Source organism: Conger conger, chromosome 6 (genome assembly GCF_963514075.1).
Source record: "Conger conger chromosome 6, fConCon1.1, whole genome shotgun sequence".
NCBI lineage: Eukaryota > Metazoa > Chordata > Actinopteri > Anguilliformes > Congridae > Conger > Conger conger.
In genome coordinates, this window is record NC_083765.1 from 37,778,694 (window position 1) to 37,803,493 (window position 24,800).

Below are 24,800 nucleotides of genomic sequence, written 5' to 3' on the forward strand. Positions count from 1 at the left end.
TTCCGTGCAGCACCTGATACCTGTGCACTTCTGTGCACCTGTGCCGAGGAGATGCATTTAGTTTTAGCCGCAGTGGTAAGTCAGCTGTCAGGAAACTTAAAATGGAGGATCTCAGAGCAACTTTCAGGGTGATCTCAGATATCGCTTTGTTATCAATCTAATGGTGAATGCACATATATGATATATTTTACCAAAATATGGCAACTACTGGTTGGGGGAAAAGGCTGTTTATAAAATCCACATAACAGAAATGAAGTGGCAAAAATAGAAAGGAAATGACTGAGAAAAGTATTTTTTTCCACAATTCAAGGGCTTTAATGCGATAAGACAAACCTGGTCATCAAGGCGACAGGCATTTTCGGTACCATCTCTATGGAGACCTGACCAGTGGACAGCATTTAGCACTGTTCTACTCAATGTACAGAGATAACAATAAGACAGGAGATTTTAAACAAAGCCATTCTTTTTCCCCCTCAAAACAATGGTGTACAATAGTGTCTATTACTCAAAAACCACACAGTGCCTTAAGTTGGAGAGAGACAGAATGTGGACAGTATATACACGCCTTTTCCTTCATGGTTGCTGACTAACCCTGTAAAAACCTTCCTCTCCACGTGAGCACCTCCAGGCCACTGCCATTTCTTCACAGAGGGAGACGGTACTGTTAGTTTATGTACTTCAAAGTCTTTTCAGTGACATTAAATGAAATAAAAATAAAAATAAATACATACAGTGGGTTTAGTAATACTGCTGGGAAACACAAGTTTCCATTACTGTGTTCAGATGGGAGTACCGGACAGTCTTGCTGACTCACCATCACTCAACAATTCACAAAACATGCAAAACACCGCAACCAGGTGTTCTGCTGTAACTACAGTAGGCGCACGTGGGCACACACATGCATGTATGCACACATACGCAAACTTATATGTACACACACACCCATTTGCATGTATTTACACACATGCACCCACAAATGTGCATGTAGAAGTGCACGTAGACGCACGTACACTCACACGTATGCACTCACACACACACACACACACACACACACATACTTCAAGGTGCTCCTTCTACTCAGCTATCCTTCAAAACAAACAGAAACAAACAGGAACAAGCTGCAGAGGGGAGACAGTATGTCTGAGAGACGTGGACAGCACCGTCCATGAAGAAGCTTCCTGCCGGCACACGGTAGTGTAAAGACAGTCCAGATTAGAAAGAGAAGGGGGGGTGGGGGTGTTTTATCCCTCCTGTCCAAAGTCCTCGGTGAACTTCTTAACCTTCAGCAGGTCCTCGCTGTTGACCGTGGGCCGTGTGGTGGCCAAAGACCGCAACATGTCCGACTGGAACGCACACAACACACAATACATTACAGTAATTTAGCTGGTGCTTTTGTCCAGTTACTTACATTACATTACATTAAATGGCATTTGGGAGACGCTCTTATCCAGACCGACGTACAGTTGATTAGACTAAGCAGGAGACAATCCTCCCCTTGAGCAATGCAGGGTTAAGGGCCTTGCTCAAGGGCCCAACAGCTGTGTGGATTTATTGTGGCTAGACCAGGGATCGAACCACCAACCTTGCGGGTGCCAGTCATGTACCGGAACCACTACGCTACAGGCCGCCTTACAGTTACAGTTTCACATGTGCACGTGTGCGTGTGTAAGTGTGCACGAGCGTGTAGATTAGTGTATGCACGTGTGTGTGTGTCTGCGTGCGCGTGTGCACGAGTGTGTGAGTTTTTTTGGGTACAGGCACATTTTGCTCACCATGCACACAATGGGCTCTAGCAGCTTGTCACTGGGCACATCCATCCAGGTCATCTCCACGGCGTCAGGATCGCCGGGGGAACAAGGGGTCAAGAGGTCATCCACCATTAGTGAACTGTTGCTCCGGGACGGACCTCTAACCTGGGACGGGAGGGGGATTAGGTAAAAAGGAAAAGTAAATACCCCGCGGTTTTGGATGGAACCTGAACTGTGCCAGTACTAATCGTGGCCTGCAGCCGGACGTAGGAGCTTCATTCATTGGTGCTCTGAGGGCAGCATGAGATGTGATTGGCTCCATCAGGCACCCAATCAAGAAAAAGAGAAGGTAGGGTCATTTGCAGAAGGAGCGCGAGCCTGATCTTCCAATGCCTATATAAGGTTTGGGCAACATCCCATTTTTACGTTTTCTTAGACAAGAGACATTAAAACTTAAAATTCATAAAGAAAAATCACAAAGGAGAAATTAAGATCCTTACCCCCTGGACTGACTGTGAAAATATCAAGCATCTCTTTGTATAATTGAGCACATTTTAGTAAAAGTTAGTGAAACAAAGATAAAGGGGAAGGATTCGCTGAGCCTCAAACGAAGGTCTCCTACAGGACAGACTATCACGCAGAACCCGACACTAAATCTGCAGAGTGCAATTTTTATGTATCTTGATGCATTTTTGCACTGTCCAGGCTGACCCCAGCAGACCCCACCTCCTCTTTTTTTTGATTGGGCACCAGATATAACCAATCACATTTAAACTCCACTGAGTCAAGATGCCAGACAGGGGAGACAGACAGCGCTGGCAATTCTGGAGCCCACTGTACATCATACACACACATACACTTCATCGCCCCTGAACTACACACATCTTAGGAGTCTAAAGGGAGGGTTGTATCAAGTATAGTTTGCAAAAATGTAGATGCAGCTGTGTAAGTACAGTATACAGTACATGGTGTGTATGTCGATTGTGTATATAGTGTGTATAGTGCATTGTGTATATAGTTTGTATGTGTACTGTGTTTATAGTGTGTATGTGTATTGTGTATGCAGTATGTATGTAATGTGCATGTGTATTGCAGATACAGTTTGTATGTGTACTGTGTATATAGTGTATGTGTATTGTGTATATAGTACCCAGAATGTATACAGGGTGTGTGTTTTTACCTTTTTGAAATGTGTGGCAGACTGAACCTTCCTGACGGGTTGCATCAGGGCATCCCGGACGATGATGCTGATGTCAGCTCCAGAGTACCCGTCGGTTTTGCGGGCCAGCTCCCGCAGGTCTCCCTCCCCCAGGCTGTGGGGGGTGTTGCCCAGGTGGAGCCGGAACATTTGCGACCGGGCCGGCTCTTCGGGGAGGGGGATGTAAATGCGCTTCTCGAACCTGGGGGCACATCAGAGCACGCAACTACTCACTCACTACTCCTCTGTCTAACAATCCACTCCATTATCCTGGGACAAAAGAAACGTCAAACCTAAAAGAAATTAAAAACTGATAAACCGCTGATAGGGATAGGGCTGAATTTCATTTCAGTTCGGCCATTTCAGGAACTGAATAGGAATTAAATTCAGGAAATGAAAAATCTATCTATCTATCTATCCAAGACTTTTCTATTAAACAGATGGAATTTGAATTAACTTCCTGAAATTTGCTGAAAATAGACTGACCTCAACCCTGCTAGTGACTTGCTTAAATGTCTGCACCACCACCCCCCCTCCAATTGTGCAGACAGTTACACCACCCCTTCCCACCCCTACGTCACTCTGACCCCTGACCTTCTGCGAATAGCAGCGTCCAAGACCCAGGGTATGTTGGTCGCTCCGAGAACTAGGATTCCGTCGTTGTTGTTGCCCACACCTGGTAATCAGAGATTGGCAGAGTGAGGCCACATCCATTTCATGGCTCGTAATGCAGCTGGGGGGGACTGACAAAATGGCTTCACTGGAGTTAGCAACAGACAAAAGCTGCAATACACTGGGAACAAAGAGAGGTCAGAATTCTAAAATGCTTTAAACTTTGAAAGTGATGTCAAAACAATTGTTTTTCAGTCACATGCTTTCTTTGAATCTTTTAGGAACAATTCGATTTTTATTCTGGCCCTTCTCAATGAAACACTGTTGATTTTTGCACATTGTATTTTCTATAAAAAGTGCTAAGACATGGCCCTTTCTTTCATTTAGAGAAAACAGCATTTCACAAACTGTCATCATTGGAAAGCATTAGCCCACTTGCTTTCAATAATAATACATAGTCTGGAAAGGTGTTACTGTGTGTGGTCTCGTTCTGAGATGAGCCGAGCGGTCAGTCCGTATATCTCCTCTATGTCCGTGGGAGCAGGGACAGGAACTCACCCTGCATCTGCACCAGGAACTCGGTCTTGATCCTGCGCGCCGCCTCACTCTCGTTCTCGTTCCTGGAGCCGCAGAGCGAGTCCACCTCGTCGATGAAGATTATGGAGGGCTTGTGCTGCCGGGCCAGTTCAAACAGGTTCTTCACTAGTCTGAGTGAGAGAGATTATCATTTCATACAATTTTTATGTATCTTAATGCATTTCTGCTACTATGTCGATGTCTACTTTAATATGTTTCGTCTGAGAGTTAATACTCAATTTGCATGTTGTATACATATGTTGTATGTTTCTGTGTGTTTCAATAAATAAAATATTATCTTATATGTGTTGCTTTGGCAATATGACTGCAGTTGCCCTGCTCATAAATGTAATCGAAATTGAAATTGAATTGAATTGAATGTTGAGACAGCATGTGGGTAAAATGTGAAGGGGGGGCAGTTAAGTCTCACTTCTCGCTCTCTCCCAGCCATTTGGACATCAGGTCCGAGGACGAAACGGAGAAAAAGGTGGAGTTGTTGGCCTCCGTGGCAACAGCCTTGGCCAGGTATGACTTCCCTGTCCCAGGAGGGCCGAAGAGCAAGATCCCTCTCCAAGGCGTGCGTTTACCTAGACAGACAGTTATATTAATGAGTTATGTAGCAGTTACTCGCTAAGCGTTTACCTGGACAGACAGTTACGTTACTCAGGTATGTAGCTGTAGCAGTGGTCACCAACCCTAGTCCTGGAGAGCTACCATCCCTAGGGTAGATCTCTAGGAACAGGACTGGTTACTGGTGCAGTATCCACTTTGTGTCTTCCTTGTGTCTTTGATCTTATGAAACTGTATGCACTACTGTACGTCCCCCTAATAAGTTACTTTGGATAAGTGTTGGCTAAATAAATGTAGGTACATGTAAACACACTCACATTTCGGAAAGAAATACAGTCCATATAAACAATGAGTACTGTTGTGGAAAATGTCTATGGATTTACCTCACCTGTGGAATCAAACATAGGGATACATCTCATCTTTATAGTACGGTTAGGGATGTGCCACCTATGAGAAGCTGTGTGTTTAGCGTGTCTAAAATGTAAAAAAAGTGTGGAGGTTCAGCCACCAGACCTGGGTGAAATACGTCATTGTTTTAGATTCAAATACTTTTCTCGGCTAGATTGATCTTGCCTGGTGCAATTGAGCCAACCAAGAGGACCAGAAGGCGGGGTTTGCACTTTTTGAGAGTATTTCAAAGGCTCCAAAACACCAGACAAGATCAGAGAAGCATAGAAAAGTATGTGAATCGAAAATAGTTGCATATTTGAGCCAGGTGAAGGTCTCAAATATGCAAAATGTCTCAAACGCACATTTTCAGTGAAAAGGTATGTAGGGGGCTGGGCCCTACCTGTGAAAAGGTGTGGAAATTTAATAGGCAGGATAACTGCCTCCTTCAGGGCCTCTTTGGCACCTTCCAGTCCAGCCACATCGCTCCACCTGACATTGGGCTTCTCCATCACGATGGCACCTGACAAAAGAGAGGAAACATTCTAAACCACGAGAAAATCAACCCGTGCAGCCACCCTGTACACGCATCAAGTCAAATTCTCCCTCCGTGGTGGGAAATTCTGTTCCTGAATTTATTTACAGTATCATCCTGCAGCAATTCAACAATTCACAACCAAAAACCTGACGTGTGCAGCAGGTTTCATATACTGTAGGGACTCACAAGCAAAGTCTATACAGGTATGCCCAGAAGCCGATACCACCCTCCATGCCTGTTCTGAAGTTGTACTAACCAACCTTTTCCATCACAACACTGAGACAGACACGTGAACAGACACTGACCCATCAGCTGCTCCTGGAGCTTCTTTCTCTCTGGGTTTTCCCCTTCACTGTCACTGTCACTCCTGGAGAACAAAGACACAGCGTCAGACCACCATATTAAATAAAAGTAGCTATTCAGTTTATGTGTTTCTCTGCATTGTGTCTATGTATTGTATGTCTATTTGTGTATATGGACATGCATTGTGCGTTTGTGTGTGGTGTACATTCAGTGAGGTCTGAAGGTATTTTGACAGTGGCACAATTTCTGTTATTTTAGCTCTGTACTCCAGAGCATTGCATTTGAAATTAAATAATGAAAATTAGTACAGACTGTCACCTTTTTAATTTGAGGGTATTTACATCATATTGGATGATCCATGTTAGAATTACATCCCATTTTATAAAAAGTCCTCCCTGTATTATAGAGCCAAAAGTAATTGGACAGTTGGCTTCTCAGTTCCTTCTGATTGCTCTAGGTATAAGAAAGTATAAGAAAGCTTTCATTATCTAATCTTGATTCTAGGCTTTGTATTGCCTTTGGAGTCAGTTATTGGTGTGTCAGCATGAGGACCAGAATTGTGACAATGAAAGTCAAGGAAGCCATTATGAGGCAGAGAAACTAGAAGAAAAAAGAAGAAGAAAAAAATCAGTTTCTCAGCCTCATAAGTGTGCCTGTAGGTGTGGATATGAAGTGTCTCTGTAGTTGTGGATATGTGTGGACATGCAGTGCATCTGTGGTTGTGGATATGTGTAGACATGCAGTCCGTCTGTAGTTGTGGATATGTGTGGATATGCAGTGTGTCTGTAGATGTGGATATGTGTGGACATGCAGTGTGTCTGTAGTTGTGGATATGCAGTGTGTATGTAGCTGTGGATATGTGTGGATAAGCTGTGTGTGTGCCTGTAATTGTGTGATTCTCTGTACTTGTCATTGTTCTGTGCCTCCTTCACAGGCTTCTTCCCCTGTTTCTCCTTGTTCTTCAGGTAGTCCTTCAGCTTCTCCGCCCTGTCCAAGTACTGTACACACTTCCCCCGGATGCTCTCCTTGGCCTTGTCACTGTGCGCCTCGTCTAGGGGAGGCAGCAAGAATAGAAAACTCAAATAAACATTCCAGTCACTCCATCACCAGTACCAGACTTCTGACAAATCAACCACAACAGAAAAAACATTTTGTCATACAGCAGAACAAGATCATAAAACCCCACTCAAATGTAATGGCTACCATATTGACCCATCTATACCTAGCTGTGGCAAGGGTATGTTGTGTGTAGTAAGAAGGGTGGTTTTGCCCAGTTTATAACCATATTTACAATTTCCATACTCTTGGGCATGATGAGAGATCATGCTTACACTTGATGGCGTGCAGGAAATATTCCACGGAGTGCTGGTATAGACGCAGGGCCTCCTCATAGTTCTTGGCCTTGTCCTCTTCCGTGGCTTTCGTCACCAAATCGATCGCTTTCTGTGTCACCACAGCCAGAGTTACAAATCACAATCTCTTTTAGCTTAATTAGCATTAAAATATACGCAATTTGACATTACCAGCAATGCGCAACTATTTAGTCATAGCAACAGTTTAACAGCACAAGCAGCTAACGAATATTGGAAGTCAAGAAAGTATTTTTGACCCCTGACCTTTTTGTCACTTGGCATTCACGTAGTTTTCCCTTACAGTTAGCAGTATGTCTGACCATTCACTAGCGTGCCCTGATCTGGTTCCAACTAACAACGAATCTAGAAGGCTGAGGAATTCAATCAACTACACATCTAGAACACTAAACACAATCTACTGAAGTACAGAACAACAGAGTGCACACCGTGATGTAGCAGCAAGGCAAAACGCTGAACTAGGCAAGGCAATGACAGTATGTCACCGAGTCAAAAAGCAAGATAGAAACCGTACTAATGTACCACGAGCGCAGCTCGTAAACTAACTTATCATAACATACACAATAACATTTCTAGTTATTAGTTATTATAATTAGAAAGTGCTTACGTTAGGTGGCCATTCAAAAACGTTGGCTCGCAGCGAGCTACGTTTGTTTTAATGTATTTTAATGGCACAGAGCTCGCTATATAGACATGATTTCTACTGTTTTACGGTGCCGCTATAACCTATCCATTTTGCACAAATGCGCAACATTATTCCAGCTAATCAAATGACTGCTTTGTTTCGCTATATACCGTTACAATGAGCTAGATAGCCACCCCGCTAACATAGATAGAAATTGATCTGGATAAACAACCTGTAATGTAGACGTTGTCATTTCATCTCACAGCCTTTAAACAAGGAATCTCCTAAGCGTATTATCAGATTCTTGATATTCCGACACAATGCGTGGAAAATATGAAATTAATAAAAAAAAATGTACGCCCCAAGGACGCCACACTCAAACGTAAACAAGACAGCTTCGTGAAGCTGTAAGTGCTACTTCCGGTCTATAGTTTCCGGTACAAAATTTCCTGTAAAATTATAACAAAATAAAAGACATTAATCTGTTTCAGTCGGAAACTAGTAACCGGGATTTAGTAGTGTTTGGTCAAGACACATTAATTCCACTTTCACTGGGTTTGAGTTATGCAGAACTACAATATAATCACATGTGCTTTTGAGCATCCCTGAATTTACACCTCATTTTGCTTTCTTCATTTAGTTATAGTACATCATATTCACAATTTTAAAAAACCAAAATAAAATAAAAATGGTTATTGTCCCAGTACTTCTTTCTCAGTGCAGGTGTTATACTCCCAAGGTTCCATCCACAAATGTTCATAAAGGAAGCTGTGCCAAAGTTCCCATGTGCAGGTGCACAAGAAAGTATTTGTCCCTTGAACTTTTCACATTGCATTCCATATTATTTTTTATTTAAATTAATTTTAATCTTTTTTCAACTTCACGGCACAATAAACATTTCTTGCCAAAAACATTTTTATTCATCATTTGTCAAAAAAAGAAAGGCACTTCTCATTTGCCACACCTGACTCTGAAAATTAGCAGATCAATTAGATCTAGCTGTTGCATGAGCTGTGATTTGTTAGGTTAGTGAAAATCTACAGGAGGGTAGTTTGATCTGCAGGAACAGGGTTGGTTACCCCTGATGTAAACTAATGCTTTAGATTTCAGCACAACCTGCAATAAAGGCAATCAAACAAAAAAATGTATTTCAAGATCATTTAAATGGCAAAATCTACAGCCACTTTTATTTTGAAAAACTCATATAGGAAGTCGTAAATTTCTGGGTTCACGAAGCTCCTCTTCCAGCGAGAACTACAGGAGCTAGTTAGCCTAGCTTGCTTTAGTAGCCGCAGTATTCACACCCATGCACAGCCAGCTGAATGCGTCTCTTGTCTTTGTCTTGCAATCGTATCAGCGAGTCCTAATTTATTAGCTTTCTAGTCGCCTAGAATTGTATTTATTTTCGCAGTAAACGTTAGAGGAAGATGGGGACCAGAGACGATGAATACGATTACTTGTTTAAAGGTAACGTTAAAGACATTATTAGCTATAGTATTCACTTTGGCCGGGTAGCAAAATCTGGTTATTAATGTTAGATGTCTTATGACATTGCTACATAGCCAGCTTGCTAAATACATTATAGAGGATGGTGAGCTATGTGATTTGCTAGCTAGCTTAGTCATATTGCAAATTCATAATTTAAATCAGTATGGATGGGAACATGGTGACTGGCAGTTAGTTAGCAAGGTTGCTACATATGTGGTATAGCATAGCCACGACCCATCAGATATATTACGCAGAATGTGTCGATGAAAATTACTGAATGCGCAATTAGCTATGTTAGCTATGCTAGCTAGCATGTTTACAGTCTCAAGCTCGTAGCTGCGATCTCGCTTCTATCTACGCTTGAATTTCAAAAGAAGAGGGGACGCGGTAGCCAGTTTTCTCCTGCGTTCATAAACAAAGCAGGGGATGTGTTTTGATCTCCCAGGGTCAGACTGTGTAATCCACCTGTATTAGATTTTCCGTTTCCCAGTTACTGTTGTTTTAAGCACGAGAATCACGTTGGTTGATGTTTAGGGAGCCTTTATTCTCTCCCTAGTTATTTAAACATTCTTCTTGAACAACTGTGCTCTTGAATCACCATGGCCACCCTGTCTTCCAGAAACGTTAATATGATATCGTAGGTAACATTGTGAAAATGTTTGAAAGTGTAAACATTTGCCTATCCGTATTTTTTACAGGCAGTTAACTATTAGACTAGGTCAGTTGTATACAAACCATAATGCAGTAATAAATCACCTGTGGGGAACTGATTAAACATAATTTTATTGACAGTCAGTCTAATTGTAGCCATTGTCTCCTTTCAAAAGAAGTCATTTAAAAAAATGTCTGTAATCATCAAGTGCTTCAATTTATGCTGAGGCTCTGTTTGCTTTTGCTTTTTGCTGTGTCCCATACAGCCTATCAAAAACCTCATTAAGCAAGTTGTAACAGTTCGTGACAAGAGGGGTAACTTATTATGTCAGTTGCTGTCTGGTTGTGCCTCCCAGTCCTTTAGCCTGAGAAAGGACTGTTTCCTTTGTTATGCAGTGCTAAATATAGCCTATTCAACAATGAATGGAAGCACATATCAACTAGAAAAAGCATTTCTTTTTTATATTTGTGAATTAAGGGCACCACTGCATTGTGTGCATATGTTGTGTGTCTGTGTTTTGTGACAGTTTGGTCTAGTCAACCTAGACCTAGAAGTTTGAGTTGGTTATTGTACATTGGGCTCAGACTCAGGCGTGTACTGTTGTTGAAACATTCCCTTTCCCCCCACAGTGAATTCTATTTTGCATTGCTGCACTTTCTTAAAAAATAGGGGCATTTTAAAAACTAACAGGGTTAGAAGTAACTGATTCTGCCAACAGTATAAAGCCATGAAATATTTCCAGTGTTCGAGGAAGTCTCTGTAGCATGAACTACTTAACCAGCTAGTGCTAAAAATTATACGAGAGTAATTGTGTACGTATCTGAATGGTAGGCTAGCGTGCTTATTAACATTAAAATCCTTGTCGAATGGTGTAGCCGAGTATAAAAATATTAAATAATTGATGCCATCAGGAGCACATTTTGTATTGTGTGGCCAGTATTGTGTTTTTGTATTCCTTGTTGATTGGTGGGCTTTTGCTGTTTTTATGTTTTTATGGCCCATATTAAGCCAAGAGCCTAAGGAAAGTTTTTATTATATTCATCTAATTGTTAATGAAGACATCTCTTCAATTTTAACCCCCAAAAGTCCTGCAGAGTAAACTCAGTCTCACATGTGCTTTTTGGCAGCACTTCCCATGTTAAAGGCCTTTGCACAAAAGAGTTGTGGCTTCAAGGCTGTTCTTCTGGGGTAATCCAAAACAGTTGAATTGTACTCTTGGTACCATTTTGTTACATTGTAGGCTTTACTTGAGCATGTACAAAGGATAAGTGGAACATGTCAGTTTCAGTCTCACTGAAATTGAGTAGCAATTATTCAGTGTGAAAGTATAGAGGGGTTTCATCTCCCATGTGTTTCAGGCAGTTTCATTGTGCCTTGTCAGTGAAGTCACTTGGGAGTGGCTTCCATCTGGGAAATGCACGTGACTGTACAGAAGGGCCTTGCAAGTACTTCACTGAATTAGCAACTTTCATCATCTCGCCTTTGGGATTTACAATCCTTTCACATTTGGGATTTGTATTACTGCTGGCACTGTAAGCCCCTCATACTGCTGGTAGTTGTAGTTTTCTCACTGCTTATGTTTGTAGTTCTCTTAGGACCTCAGCCTTTTGTCCTCTTTGCTGAGACATATTAAAAAGAAATCACTAGCAAGTCTGTCGTTTGGCCATTGCAGTGGTGCTGATTGGAGACTCAGGTGTGGGAAAGAGTAACCTGCTCTCCCGTTTCACACGGAACGAGTTTAACCTGGAGAGCAAGAGCACCATCGGCGTGGAGTTCGCCACCCGCAGCATCCAGGTGGATGGGAAGACCGTGAAGGCCCAGATCTGGGACACGGCTGGGCAGGAGCGCTATAGGGCCATCACCTCTGCGTGAGTATCTCTCATCAACGGCCTCAACCTGACACCGCACTGTCTTAACAAGCATTTTTAGTCTTGTAATAAGACTTAAGATCTAATTTCTTTCTTTCAAGAAGAAAGTATTTGCCTTTTTTAACGTACTGCTTGCTTGCCACGTGACATTTGACTGAGTCAAACTGTCTCACCCCATTGGCAGTTTTTTGTGTCATTTAGCAAAGAATACAAATAATATAAGGGTAAGATACTAGTACATTTTTTGTTTTTTTTGCAGTGTGTCATTCTGCCAGCATTCAACTTGCAGTGGCATTAAGCTATGCAAATTGGGGACTGTAGGGTCCTCTGTTCTTTCATCCTTATTCGGCTCAAATCAACTTTTGGCATTATTTAATAAGGGTCTGCATTCATAAATGATTAAGTTATTGTAAAAATAACGCAGCTATCCACACGATCACCTCAAGCAATCTTTTGCCAAACATCGATTTTGTAACGGGCAGTTTCTCAGGCACACAAAGATTTTGACCTTGGATTAGGACCAGGAAGTCTGGATTGACCCTGAGACTAACCGTGTTCTGTCAGAGGGCATGTTAAATCTTGTACTAGTTTGTAAAATTTGTCAGGGGTTATTTTTGCTGTCCTGCGGCGTGACAAACATATTATGTTAATGTGGTATAATTCTTTTACATATTTTATGAATTTGTAATAAAACATCAATAACTAGAATGTGCAGAAGCTAAATGTTAGCTATATAACCACAAAATGGCCCCTCTGACTAATGGTGTGACAGTGTGGTGTGACAGTGTCCTTTGTTGTGACAGACCTCTTCATATACAAAAAGCTTGACAAACATACTAATATTGCATTCAGTTATTTAGAAATTAATTTTAGATAATGACCTATAATCATATGGTTTAACATTCAAATCAATTGTGAACCTTCATAATTTATGAAGGTGCACATTCTATGCTATATGAATATGTAAATAAGATGAGAAATATACTCAATTGTATGAATTACAACAAAACAAATACCATGTCAAATACCCACTTACACAATCAATTAGACTGAGATGATAGAGAAGCACAATGACCTGGGTATTCCTTGTTATTATGTAGACCTGAAATACTGTAATGTGATTTCAGTTATTTTTAAATTTGGTAGAATATGGATGGCTGAACTCAATATATCCACACACACACACACACACACACACACACACACACACACACACACACACACACACACACACACACACACACACACACACACACACTCACCGAGCACATTTTTATTTAATTATCCCTGTCGGCATTTGCCTATGCACCCCAACCAGCTTGCAGTATCGTTAAACCAGCGTATTGAAGCTTCTCCGATTTTCCTCTTGAAAACTCTGAAAAATACAATGTTCATGCTGAAAATAGCACTCACAAAAGACTTTACAAAGCCACACCCGCCCTTGTTTTGCAAGCCATTGTATGGCCCATGATAAGGTCCTGTTTGTACTCTCTTAATTTTAACTGCCTAAAAATTTTACTCTCTCCCCTTCAGCTGTGATCTTATCATGAAATGCTGGCCGCTATGACGCACTCATCTTGTTAAAGGAAGGTTAGCGCACGGCTGAAGGAGGAATCACGGTTTGTTTCACTAAGAGGAAGTAAAGATCGGAAAGGGCGTTAGTCTTGATTTCTGTCATGTGGCATGATGTGTGCCTTTGCTCTGGCGCCCAGGTAACCGTTGGTCCATGCGAGTCTTATGGTTTGAGAAACGGATAGAGACTTTATGAGACCCATGTTTGCCAGTCCTGTGTGTGACCATGTTTGAGACTTCTCTGTGTGTTACTCATGTGCGTGACCACCTGTGCGTGTAACCTGCGCTCCATCCCTGTGTGACCTTGTGTGTGTGTGACCACAGTGTGTGTGACCTGCGTGTCAGGCCTGTGAGTGAACTGTAGGACCCCCTCTTTGTATGACCGCTGTGTGTCATGTTCAGGTACTACCGGGGGGCGGTTGGCGCGTTGCTGGTGTACGACATCGCCAAACACCTGACCTACGAGAACGTGGAGCGCTGGCTGAAGGAGCTGAGGGACCACGCAGACAGCAACATCGTCATCATGCTGGTGGGCAACAAGAGCGACCTGCGTCACCTGAGGGCCGTGCCCACCGACGAGGCCCGCGCCTTTGCAGGTGTGTACGCGCGCTAACGTGGGCCTGTACACGCTAACACGCAGGTACGCACATCTACATGCATACAGGCACACGCTAACACGCAGGTACGCACATCTACATGCATACAGGCATGCGCTAACACGCAGGTACGCACATCTACATGCATACAGGCATGCACTAACACGCAGATACGCACACGCCTGCATACGTACAGACACAACCACACTTAAACACAGGCCCGTACGTGCTCACAGAGGCAAGCAGAAGAATGTGTAATGGAGCGTTACAGGGCTCTTGGGCTGAACGAAGTACAAAGAAAGGAACACCCTGAGAAATGTCTATTTTATTTTGAGTTTTTATTAAAAAGCAAATAACAGCACAGGGTAATGATATCATCTTCACTCTGGAAAATGCATACAGTCTCTTGCATGCGTGCTCATTCTTTCCAGACCTGGGCCAAATGTTTTGGATTGAAATGCTTTTCTGAGCTTGATTGATCAAGCTTGCCTGGTGCAATTGAGCCAACCAAGAGGACCGAAGGCAGGATGTGCACTTTTTGAGGCTGTTTCATTGGTTTCAATACACCAGACAAGTTCATTAAAGTGTAGAGAAGTATTTAAATCCAAAACAATGACCCTTTAGACCCAGGTCTGGTGCAGACACACTCGCAGATAAAGACACACAGTCGTTGATGTTGGTGTTGTTGCTGTTGCTAGTGTTGGTCTTGGCTTTGCTGGTGGTGATGTTGGTCTTGGTGGTGTTTGTTTGTGTTAGAGGTGGTGGTGCTGGGGTGTACCAACACCATAATATAGTGAAAAACAAAACTAATCAAAAGGCTTGTCGGTAAACGTATGCCGCAGCAATCTTTATGCAGTCTTGTCCGTCTATCTTTCAGAGAAGAACGGTTTGTCCTTTCTTGAAACTTCAGCCTTGGATTCTACCAACGTGGAGACTGCCTTCCAGACCATTTTGTCAGGTACCTGCCCTGTATTTTCTTTCCATCTCCTACTGAAGGGCATTAATTCACTAGGGGCTTGAACTGGCAACCCTCCAGGTCTCTACTGCACTGCTGTCTCCAAGCAGCGGATTAGCATGCTTACTGTTTGGAATATTTCTTCCAATAGCTCGAGCTGTGTGCACGTGCTTGGTGTGTGTGTGTGCATTTGCATGAATAGTCTGTTCTGTGTCCAAGGTCAGCTTGTGTGAGTGAATGAGAAATCAAATCTGTGCCCTTGGACTGGAGAAACTCCAACTGAGCTTGTGGTAGAGTTCATCCCATTGTTGTTCTGAAGTCTTCACACTTTCACTAATAGAGAGCCATCCAACACCATCCAGGAACACCTTTACCAGTGCTTAGTCACTGGTAGGGCTGCATCCAGTCTGGTGTTCTCTCAAAATCTCCCATCATGCACTGCGACGGGGCCTCATCAGAAAACTACATTTTCATCTGTCGTTCTATGTTTTCTATGTTTCCTTAACCACTGACTGTGGGAACAATTCTTTCCAATACAACCAGTCAGTTGTATTGGGAAATGTGTCCTTTTGAAAATGATACTTGCCTGTACTTGCAGTAAAACTGGAATACATGATTATGGAAATGTGCAGGTGGCACTGGGCCCACTTTATGACGCCTCTTCGCTGCCTTGCGCCCCCCCCCCCCCCCCCTCCCCCTTACAGAAATCTACCACATCGTTTCCCAGAAGCAGATGTCCGATCGCCGGGAAAACGATATGTCTCCTAGCAACAATGTGGTGTCGATCCAAGTGCAGCCCACCGAAAACAAAGCAAAGATGCAGTGCTGTCAAAGCATCTAGCCTTGCCCCCACACCGGCTAACCGTGCCCCTACCCCCTACTCGCCCCACCCCTACCCGGCCCCCTCCCCCACCCCTCTCTTCTAAAAGACTTTGAGCGTACCGTGATAGTCGCAAGCTCGAACCTGATGCGGTCTGCGGAGTCTGTCGTCCCTCTGTCTGGGCTGACCCGGACCTCCTTACGTCATCTCGTTCCAGTAATGAGATGTGCAGACTTTCACAAAAAGAAAAAAAACAACTGTCTTAATACTTTGTGTGAATACTTTTTTTTTTTTTTTTTTTTTGCTTCTTTGCCAATGTTCTGTTGTTTACATTGTGCGGTTTGTCTGTTTGGCTTTGTCGTGGCGTGAGTATTACCCGACACGCTCCCTACATTGTGGTCGGGTTTGGTGGTGGTGTGGTGAATTTTTTGACTGAGAGATAAAGGTGGGTTCTGTGTCTTAGAACTGAATGTCCACACAGATAATGGGAGGGGAGGGTCAGGTATATTTGAATGTCCATAGAGAGAGGTCAGTACTGTGTTAATATTAAATGTACAGAGAGAGGTCAGTACTGTGAGCTAATATTAAACGTACAGAGAGGTCAGTACTGTGTTTTCAGAACTGCGTGTTGTACAGAATTATTATTTCACTACCTTGCAGTTCTACCAAGGTGCGGGAAAAAATAGCAAACAACTGGTTATCAGAATATCAACCACTCATGGAGAGGATTTAACAATTTACATGACTAAAAAGATTTTTACTCTGTTCTAAAAGAGTGGCTGAAATCCTTATATCCAAAAACGAGTGTAAACACAGAGGGGGAGGTTCATGCTGTGTGTTATGGTTGAATGTCCACACACAGACAGACACACAGACAGAGAGGTCAGTGCTTGAGCAAGTCATTTCAACAACTCCTTTTCCTCCTTGTAGTGTGTGCATAATTGCATGTTTTAGCTTGGGAACAGGACATGAGGGGATACATTTTTAGCACTGAAAAGACTTTCAGTAATTATCTGAACAGAGTCTGTGTGCAACTGCAATTAACTCGGCCTCACAGCAGTTTAACTGACAAAGATTTGTAATTGTTTTTCCTGTCAGCATCACCCATGCATTTCAGGCAGCTTCACTGTGCCTTTTTCAGCACAGTGTCACTTGGGAGTGTCTGCCCATCCTGCTGACGCTCATGCCACTAGACTGATGAACACCTCTGTAACGTTACGGTGCAGTAGGGCCCTGAAACCACTTGTGCGCAAAGATAACTAGATATCCCAATACAAGGATACAGTTCCTCTTACAGTTTGCGCTTATGGTCTTCTCACCTCTGGGACTTGTAGTCCTTTGACTGCAGACCGCATAGGACATAGAAGCTCTTTCTTAAGTAAGGCCATAAGATTACTTGAGCACATTTTGAACTGTAGCTATCCCACTGCTGGGATTTTTCATGGCTTGGGCTTGTGATCTTCTCACTCCTGGAACTTGTAGTCCTTTCATTGCAGATGGTCTTGTGTGCAAAATGTCTTCGGTAGGGCCCTTAATCTACTTGACATCTTGACCACTGTAGCCATCTGACTATTGGGATTTGTAGTCTTAGAGGCTCTTTCTTGTGCTTTGCCCACCTCCCTATGCAGAGAAAGAAACCGTTGGATAGCAGCTTTCGTCAAGTAGGGTTTTGATTACAGAGAGCTCTTGGGACACTGGGCACAGCATTTTATGGGCTCTCCGTGGTAAAAGTCCCCTCTACGAGGAACTTAACACCATAGCTTTCCCTGTGTACACTGCCGTGAAATAAGGGCACAGAGTGCATGATATCAAGAGAGCTGTGTAACAATGGCAGCTTTATCAAGATGGCCTCTACATGTTTTTTTTCCAGTGAAGGGAACTGTTACCTTGGAAAGCCACAAATTCAAAACAAGTTATCTGGTGGTCTGAGCTGGGAATTCAGTTAAAAAGAAGTAAATACCTTGAACAAGCAAGCAGGGGCTATTTATTCTGCAGCTCTAAATGAGTTTACTGCAGGAGAGCCTTGTCTGCATTCCTATCTGTTCTCATCCAGCCCTGTTTAACTTCCCAGACACAAATTAATAGCATTAAAGATTGAACACTGTCCACACTGTACTGGGTGGAGACTCTGTGGAGGCTGTGGACCCTTCTGAGAAACTGAGCTCAGATCCTTGATTCCCATTGGATGGAGTGAGAACTGACTGGGAGTACCCATCCAAACATAAGTATTGATTACTGTTGAGTGCAATGGTTCCCAAAGTTGTAGAGGGCATGTGGTGGGTAACAAAATGTAAAAGAAGATGATGTATATAATGCACCAGTGGTCCTTAACCCTGGTCCTGGGGAGCTGTAGCGTCTACTGGTTTTTGTTGTTTCTTAGCACTTGATTGGTCAGTCAAAGCTATGGATTATAACTTTTCTCACTTAATTCTTGGGTCTGAGCTAGTTATAGAATTGTAGGTGAAAATAAAAATCAACAAACTGTAATCTTCCAGGGTTGAGGACAACTGTCATACTCTTAATAGGTTTTATTACCAGTTACCAGGTTATATACTGTACTAGTTATACTCGTTGCACTAGTTTTAATGTAAAATCAGTTGTTTTGACCTTTGAGACATTTCAATCTCATATTTGAACTAACATTACATATATTTTCGGAAGGGGCGTGGTCACAGACAATGCATTTGCTCCTTCAGTCGGTCATTGGTTTGGAAAATTTGGGAACCACTGGCTTGTAGTCTTAATACATTAAAGTAAATTAATTCCATTGATTTATATGAATTGCTGGGTGTGGCTGGGTTTAGTGAACTGTATAGGTCCCATTACCTGTTGGGGGGTGGCATGAGGGTTGGGCTTTCTGGGTAACATGTCCCAGCAGTGACAGGGAAGTGAGACTTTTTGAACCTCTGGAAAATGCAGGATTTTTCCACACCATTTCACACCCGAGCGATTTAATGTGATGACTCTTACCAGTTTTCTCCACTGTTTTACAGTGGAGAAGCAGCATCAATTGATCGCTTAATATGAGTCAGACATACAGTTTCAATTCAACTGTCTTATCGTTACCCTTTGGAGCTATCTAAACAAGCTTACAACAGGCGATCGACAGAACATTGCAATTTTTTGAGTTCACACACATGAGTCCATGAAGACATTAGTGAAGCCTAACTCCACCCACACTAGACTGCAGGTGCGTGGCAGGCACTGCCAATGACGAGAGCCACTGGGGGGCGCTGTCCACACCATCGCTCACTTCTCTCCCCCTTCAGAGTTCAACAAAATGACAGTGGCCTTGTCAATATCCTCTTTCCAAGTGACCGCTTTTGTTTTCAGTGTGTTTTAGTGTACTGTGTCTACTGTGATTTCTGTCTGTTCTCCTGTGTGCGTATGTTTTTTGTTTTTTTCCCAAGTTACTTCATTCCATCCACTGTAATTGTTAAGAAGTGCAAATAAAATAAACATTACCATTCAGTTGATGTGGAGAATTATTACAAACACTTACAGTTTTGAAGTGTTACAGTGATTGCTTGCCGTATGACTTGAGGGATGCAGAATTGGAGGTTGTGGGAAGTCTGGTTACCAGGAAGACATCTCTGGAGAATGCTGACCTGAAGCATATTCCCTCCCTGCTGTGTATTCAGGGGTGAAATGGTACGGGGTATGATATCGGATGCACTCTCATAAGAACAGAATGGAGCTATTTATTCCTCTAATCCAGCTTTACAGAGCTCTCCACGTGTGCAGTACAATGTACAAAGCACAAAGAAAGGTTACACCCTGAGAAACGTCAACTTTATTTACAGTTTTTATTAAAGATCAAAGGAACTCTGCAAATAACAGCACAGGGTAATGACATCATTGTCACTCTGGAAAACACAAACAGGCACTTGCATGCTCACTCTTTCCAGACCTGGGTCAAATACAGAAATGTTTTGGATTTAAATACTTTTGAGCTTGATTGATCAAGCTTGCCTGCTGCAATTAAGCCAACCAAGAGGGCCAGAAGACAGGGTTTGCACTTCTTGAGAGTATTTCATAGGTTCCAATACTCCAGAAAAGCTTAGTGAAAGTATTTTAAGTATATTAATTATGTATTTGACCCAGTATTCACTTGCACACAAACACACACTCTGCTTCTTGCACGCACAACTCGCACTCGCATACACACTCAAACTCATGCCTTGATGTCCATGAATGCGATCTTAGATTGTCGAGATGTTATTGCTTCGAGGAGAGAAGTGGTGAGCTGTGCACACAGAAAGACTCAAAATGGTTTCCTCCAAGTTTATCTACAAAAAAAAAGCAGGAAGTCCATGTCTCGTACAATCGGACCAGGGTTCAACTGCACATTTATATTAAGTAATTCTTTTCATATAATAATTACTATTTAGTAATAATTTTGTTTGATATTCAAGTTGTAATCCTTATATTTTTTTTATTAAAATTTGAAGGAATATATATTAAAATTCACATAACTGGCTTCTGGATGGCTAATTTGGGTTAAGGCAACAAACTGTGGTGCATGGTTGAGCTCCATTTTCTCAGACCATGTAACTAACTGGCTGGTAGCTCCATAGGGCGACACGCAATTGCTGATTGCATTGGCCCAGGTATTGGAGGGCTGAGTTGATTAAGGGTCTGTGTTTCATCTCTATCAAGCAACCCCCGCTTGTCGCTCGTCATGAACTGCATGCTAGTTAAAGGTCTTCCCCCGACTCCACTCAACACAAGCCTAGCCGTAGTCTGCAATATGTAGAGAAGCAGGTAGTGATACCACACGTTTCTGAGGAGACATTTACATAATTACTTAGCTGATGCTTTTATCTAAAGCTGCTAACAGACACTTTGCTACTAGTGTACAGGCTGCCCCATATTGTATGTTGCCAATATACAATCAGTGATCACTTTATTAGGTAGACCTGTACACCAGCTTGTTAATGCAAATATTGAATCAGCCAATCATTTGGCAGCAACTAAATGCATAAAAGTATGCAGATATGGTCGAGAGGTTCTGCTGTTTTTCAGACTAAATGTCAGAATGGGGAAGAAATGTGATCTGTGGAATGATTATTGATGCCAGACAGGGTGGTTTTGGTACTCAGAAACTGCTGATTTTCAGGTAAAATAGTCTTTAGAGTTTACAGAGAATGGTGCAAAAAAAAAACAAAAAAAACCATCCAGTTAGCAGCAGTTCTGAGGGCAGAAAAATGTTATTAATGAAACAGGTCAAAGGAGAAGGGCTAGACTGATCGAAGCTGACAGGAAGGTGACAGTAACGGAAATAACCACATACTAGTAACGGTGGTATGCAGAAGAGCATCTCTGAGCACACAACATGTCAAACCTCAAAGTGGATAGACAACAGCAGCAAAAGACTTAAAGGGACAATAGGTAAGATTTTTTTGTTAAAACATTATTACAAGACCCTTGTAAATCCCTTCCTATCATTGAAAAAGGCTCACTGACATGTTGACTCACCCTCTGCCTGCGTTTATAATCCTTAAATTCTGGTTTCAAATAATACAGTTGACGGGCTGTCACTCTGTGCTCTGGGGCGGCCTGTAGCATAGTGGTTAAGGTGAATGACTGGGACACGCAAGGTCGGTGGTTCTAATCCCAGTGTAGCTACAATAAGATCCGCACAGCCGTTGGGCCCTTGAGCTAGGCCCTTGACCCTACATTGCTCCAGAGGAGGATTGTCTCCTGCTTAGTCTAATCAACTGTACGTCGCTCTGGATAAGAGCGTCTGTCAAATGCCAATAATGTAATAATGTAAAAAAAGCATTGCACAGCAGTACAATAGTTCAATCTCATTGGTTGAAAAATGGTTCTAATGGCCACAGCCAATAGCGTAGGGGCTTATTCAGATTGTTCGCGTGTAGCTGCCTCAATTGCACTCCAGACAAGCTATCACAGACTATTGCTTATTATCCAAGCGAAGACTACATATCTAGTTATGAAACAATACCAGTTCGGTATTGGTAGCAACAAGCAAATTAGCCATAATTAGCTCGACAAATTTACAAATATCAACCTGAGGCTTACGTCTGACTGACGAACATAGTAGGGAGCACTGCAAGCATTGTTGCACACGCGTTGTGTCTCACTCAGGCGGATATTTGTACATTCAGCAAGCTAACTAATAGCTAATTTGCTTGTTGCTTCCGATAACGAACTGGTATCGTTTTATAACTAGATATGTAGTCTGCGCTTGGACAATAAACATTACCATTCAGTTGATGTGGATAATTATTGCAAACACTTTTACAGTTTTGAAGTGTCAGGGTGATTGCTTGCAGTGTGACTTGAGGGATGCAGAATTGGAGGTTGTGGGAAGTTTCTGGTTACCTGGAAGACATCTCTGAAGAAATGCTGACCTGAAGCATATTCCCACCCTGCTGTGTAAGCAAAAGTATACAGAGATTCAGTGATAGCTTGTCTGGAATGCAATTTGGGCAGCTACACGTTCCTTTTATCTCTTTATGTGTTGAATCATGCGTATTTAGCTAAACCTTTATTTGTCTCAAACTGTAAGTTGCAGTTGCATCGTTTGTGGTACACTATCATATCTTAGTTATATAGCCAGCTAGTTCCATACGCAAATAAGTTGCTTGCTCATAATATAGTTGGTTTGCTAAAGTGAAGACTTAAAAAAGACAAAACGTATAAATAGCACACTAAAGTCAACACTACGAAAAGACTGTCGCGTTTGTCACTGTCAACTGGTTTGAGGGTGTTTGTCGCTGCAATTCCTCTCTTGACCGTTAGGAGTCCGAAATTACCTATTGTACCTTTAGTAAGTCAAAAAAAAAAGTCTAATAAATACCTAATAAAGTGCTCACTGAGTGTAAAAAAACAGTGACATTGACGTATGAACGCAGCTGCAGCATTAGGGTTGGAATTGAATATGCACAGCCTGAATTTATAGAAAAATGCAACATGTTTGCTGTGCCATGAACCCTCAAAATGAGAAATGAAAAAACTGAATTAAAGCTCTGCCCACTGCAACCCCAACAATGATTGCTGCAGGAAGGTGTACACGCTATTACCAATTCTTTACGTCGATAAACTGATTACAGGCACCCTGGCCACAGCTGCCTCCTCCATCATCACAGGGAATTTGTCATAAAAAGGATCACGCTGCTGCTCTTTTTGGCTGTCGGCCTGTCAGGATCCCTGACACTTTATCACATGACAAAATATGAGAAACAGGAAGAGAATGACCAGGAAGAAGATGAAGAGTGATAAAGAGTAAAGTATGACTCATCAGGATCATGAATGATGTGTGGCTGCTTGTGATTGACTGTTGCACTGAATAATGAGTCATTGGTAACGGCATATAAACAATCGCCATTACATCAGCCACTTGTAATGATGGCTGTAATATGCCACATTACAGCCAGCTGTATACCAGACCTGGGTCAAATACATATATGTTTTGGATTCAATTACTTTTCTGTCCACATTTGATCTTGCCTGGTGAAATTTAGCCAACCAAGATGACCAAAAGGGGTTTGGCACTTTTGAGAGTATTTCATAGGCTCCAATACACCAGACAAGCTCAGTAAAGCTTAGAAGAGTATTTTAATCCAAAACAATGACATATTTCACCCAGGTATGCACATTACAGCCAGCTGTATAACAGTGGTGGATATTTCATCATAGAAATCAGGTCTGTTACACAAGTACACATCTCTCTTCAGCACACAGCTTCTGCTATTGTCATACAAACACATAGATATTTCATAGGCTATACAGCACACAGGCATTCTGAGTACATGTTGTACTTCTCCATTTTCCAATTCTATTAATAAAGAATTTATATATCTATACATTTCTTAAATCTTTAACAATGTATACAGATTGCAACACAGTGAAATCTGTTGGAGGTGACAGTTATGTACATTTAATATCTTAAATTGATCATGCTTGCTTTTTTGATGAAAACATCTCACTAATAAAACCCACTACAGTATCACTAAATGTAAATAATCATCAGATACAATATAAATTACAATAATTACAATTACAAAGAGAGATAAACAACATAAAAATAAGACAAATAAATAAAATAAAAAATAGGGGGGAAAGATCATTTGGAATTCTACATGTGGTCATTTCCAATTGAGTTTTTTTTCCATCAGTGAATGAGACCATTGCTACAATATTAATTATATAATCATGCATTATCATTGGGGTTTTTACCTAAGAAGAGGGGTCGGGGAGGTCGTGACCTTCGGATGAGGTTTCCATTCAGCAGCGGTTTGAATAAATGTCCCTGCCCTTAGAGAGACACCCCTCTATCACTAAGGTCAGGCCAAAGGTCACTCAATGTCACTCCTGGCTCTGAGACCCTCTGATAGGATGGATCACAGCCTTGCCCACTTGGAGCCCCGCCCACTCCACCCTTATGTATGGAGTTTCTGCTGCTTACAGAGCTCCTACCACATTTGGAGGTGGGGTTCCCGGCTGTCCAGTAAGGGGTTTCACAGTGCGTCCCAACAGGGAATTCAAACCGGACAATTTTTCCAGCTTCCTAGCGCATCCCCACCCAGCCGCAAATGAATCTCTTTTCCCAGCGTCCATGTTGGTGGACTCGGGCATGACTGCCTTCATGCTGGGGACCACAAAGCCCACCCCTCAGTGGGACAGTGTTTGTGGGGAAAACTGCAGCTGGTGTCTGGGGGCATTATCCAGAGAAGGTAGCCCCAGGAGGTAACATCCACCCGGAGAGAGACAGCACACAAGACAGAGGGAGGGCAAGGGAGGGGGAGAGAGAGCAAAAGAGAGAGGATGGGCAAGGGAGAGAGAGAGACAGAGAGAGGGTGGGAAAAGGGAGACCGTAGTGGAAGTGAAGGAATGAGAGTAATAAACAGACAGGAAGATAGAGAGAGACGTATACACACTACCTGTGCTCTGTTA

General features: G+C 42.4%; 2 protein-coding genes across 3 annotated transcripts; one reads left to right on the forward strand and one right to left on the reverse strand.

Annotated features, from left to right (window-relative positions):
- Nucleotides 1–211: 211 nt before the first annotated feature.
- LOC133130627 (vacuolar protein sorting-associated protein 4A) lies at nt 212–8,346 on the reverse strand. The gene is made up of 11 exons (XM_061245329.1): nt 8,160–8,346; nt 7,264–7,375; nt 6,839–6,983; nt 5,935–5,996; nt 5,495–5,614; nt 4,565–4,721; nt 4,117–4,265; nt 3,541–3,622; nt 2,929–3,148; nt 1,773–1,913; nt 212–1,343 (listed from the first exon to the last, which is right to left on the reverse strand). Exons 1-11 carry the CDS (start codon nt 8,178–8,180, stop codon nt 1,242–1,244), a joined length of 1,311 nt encoding a protein of 436 aa, XP_061101313.1. The 5' UTR covers nt 8,181–8,346; the 3' UTR covers nt 212–1,241.
- Nucleotides 8,347–9,192: 846 nt separating this feature from the next.
- Nucleotides 9,193–19,349, forward strand: rab11a (RAB11a, member RAS oncogene family). 2 transcript variants are annotated; one of them, XR_009708939.1, is made up of 6 exons: nt 9,193–9,394; nt 11,740–11,935; nt 13,910–14,103; nt 14,981–15,061; nt 15,763–19,068; nt 19,148–19,349. XR_009708939.1 is itself a non-coding variant. In XM_061244780.1 (5 exons), exons 1-5 carry the CDS (start codon nt 9,355–9,357, stop codon nt 15,897–15,899), a joined length of 648 nt encoding a protein of 215 aa, XP_061100764.1. In that variant the 5' UTR covers nt 9,193–9,354; the 3' UTR covers nt 15,900–19,349. The 2 variants fall into 2 exon arrangements, 1 of the variants encoding a protein (XP_061100764.1); XM_061244780.1 differs by having other exon boundaries at nt 15,763–19,349.
- The last annotated feature ends 5,451 nt before the right edge of the window (nt 19,350–24,800 follow it).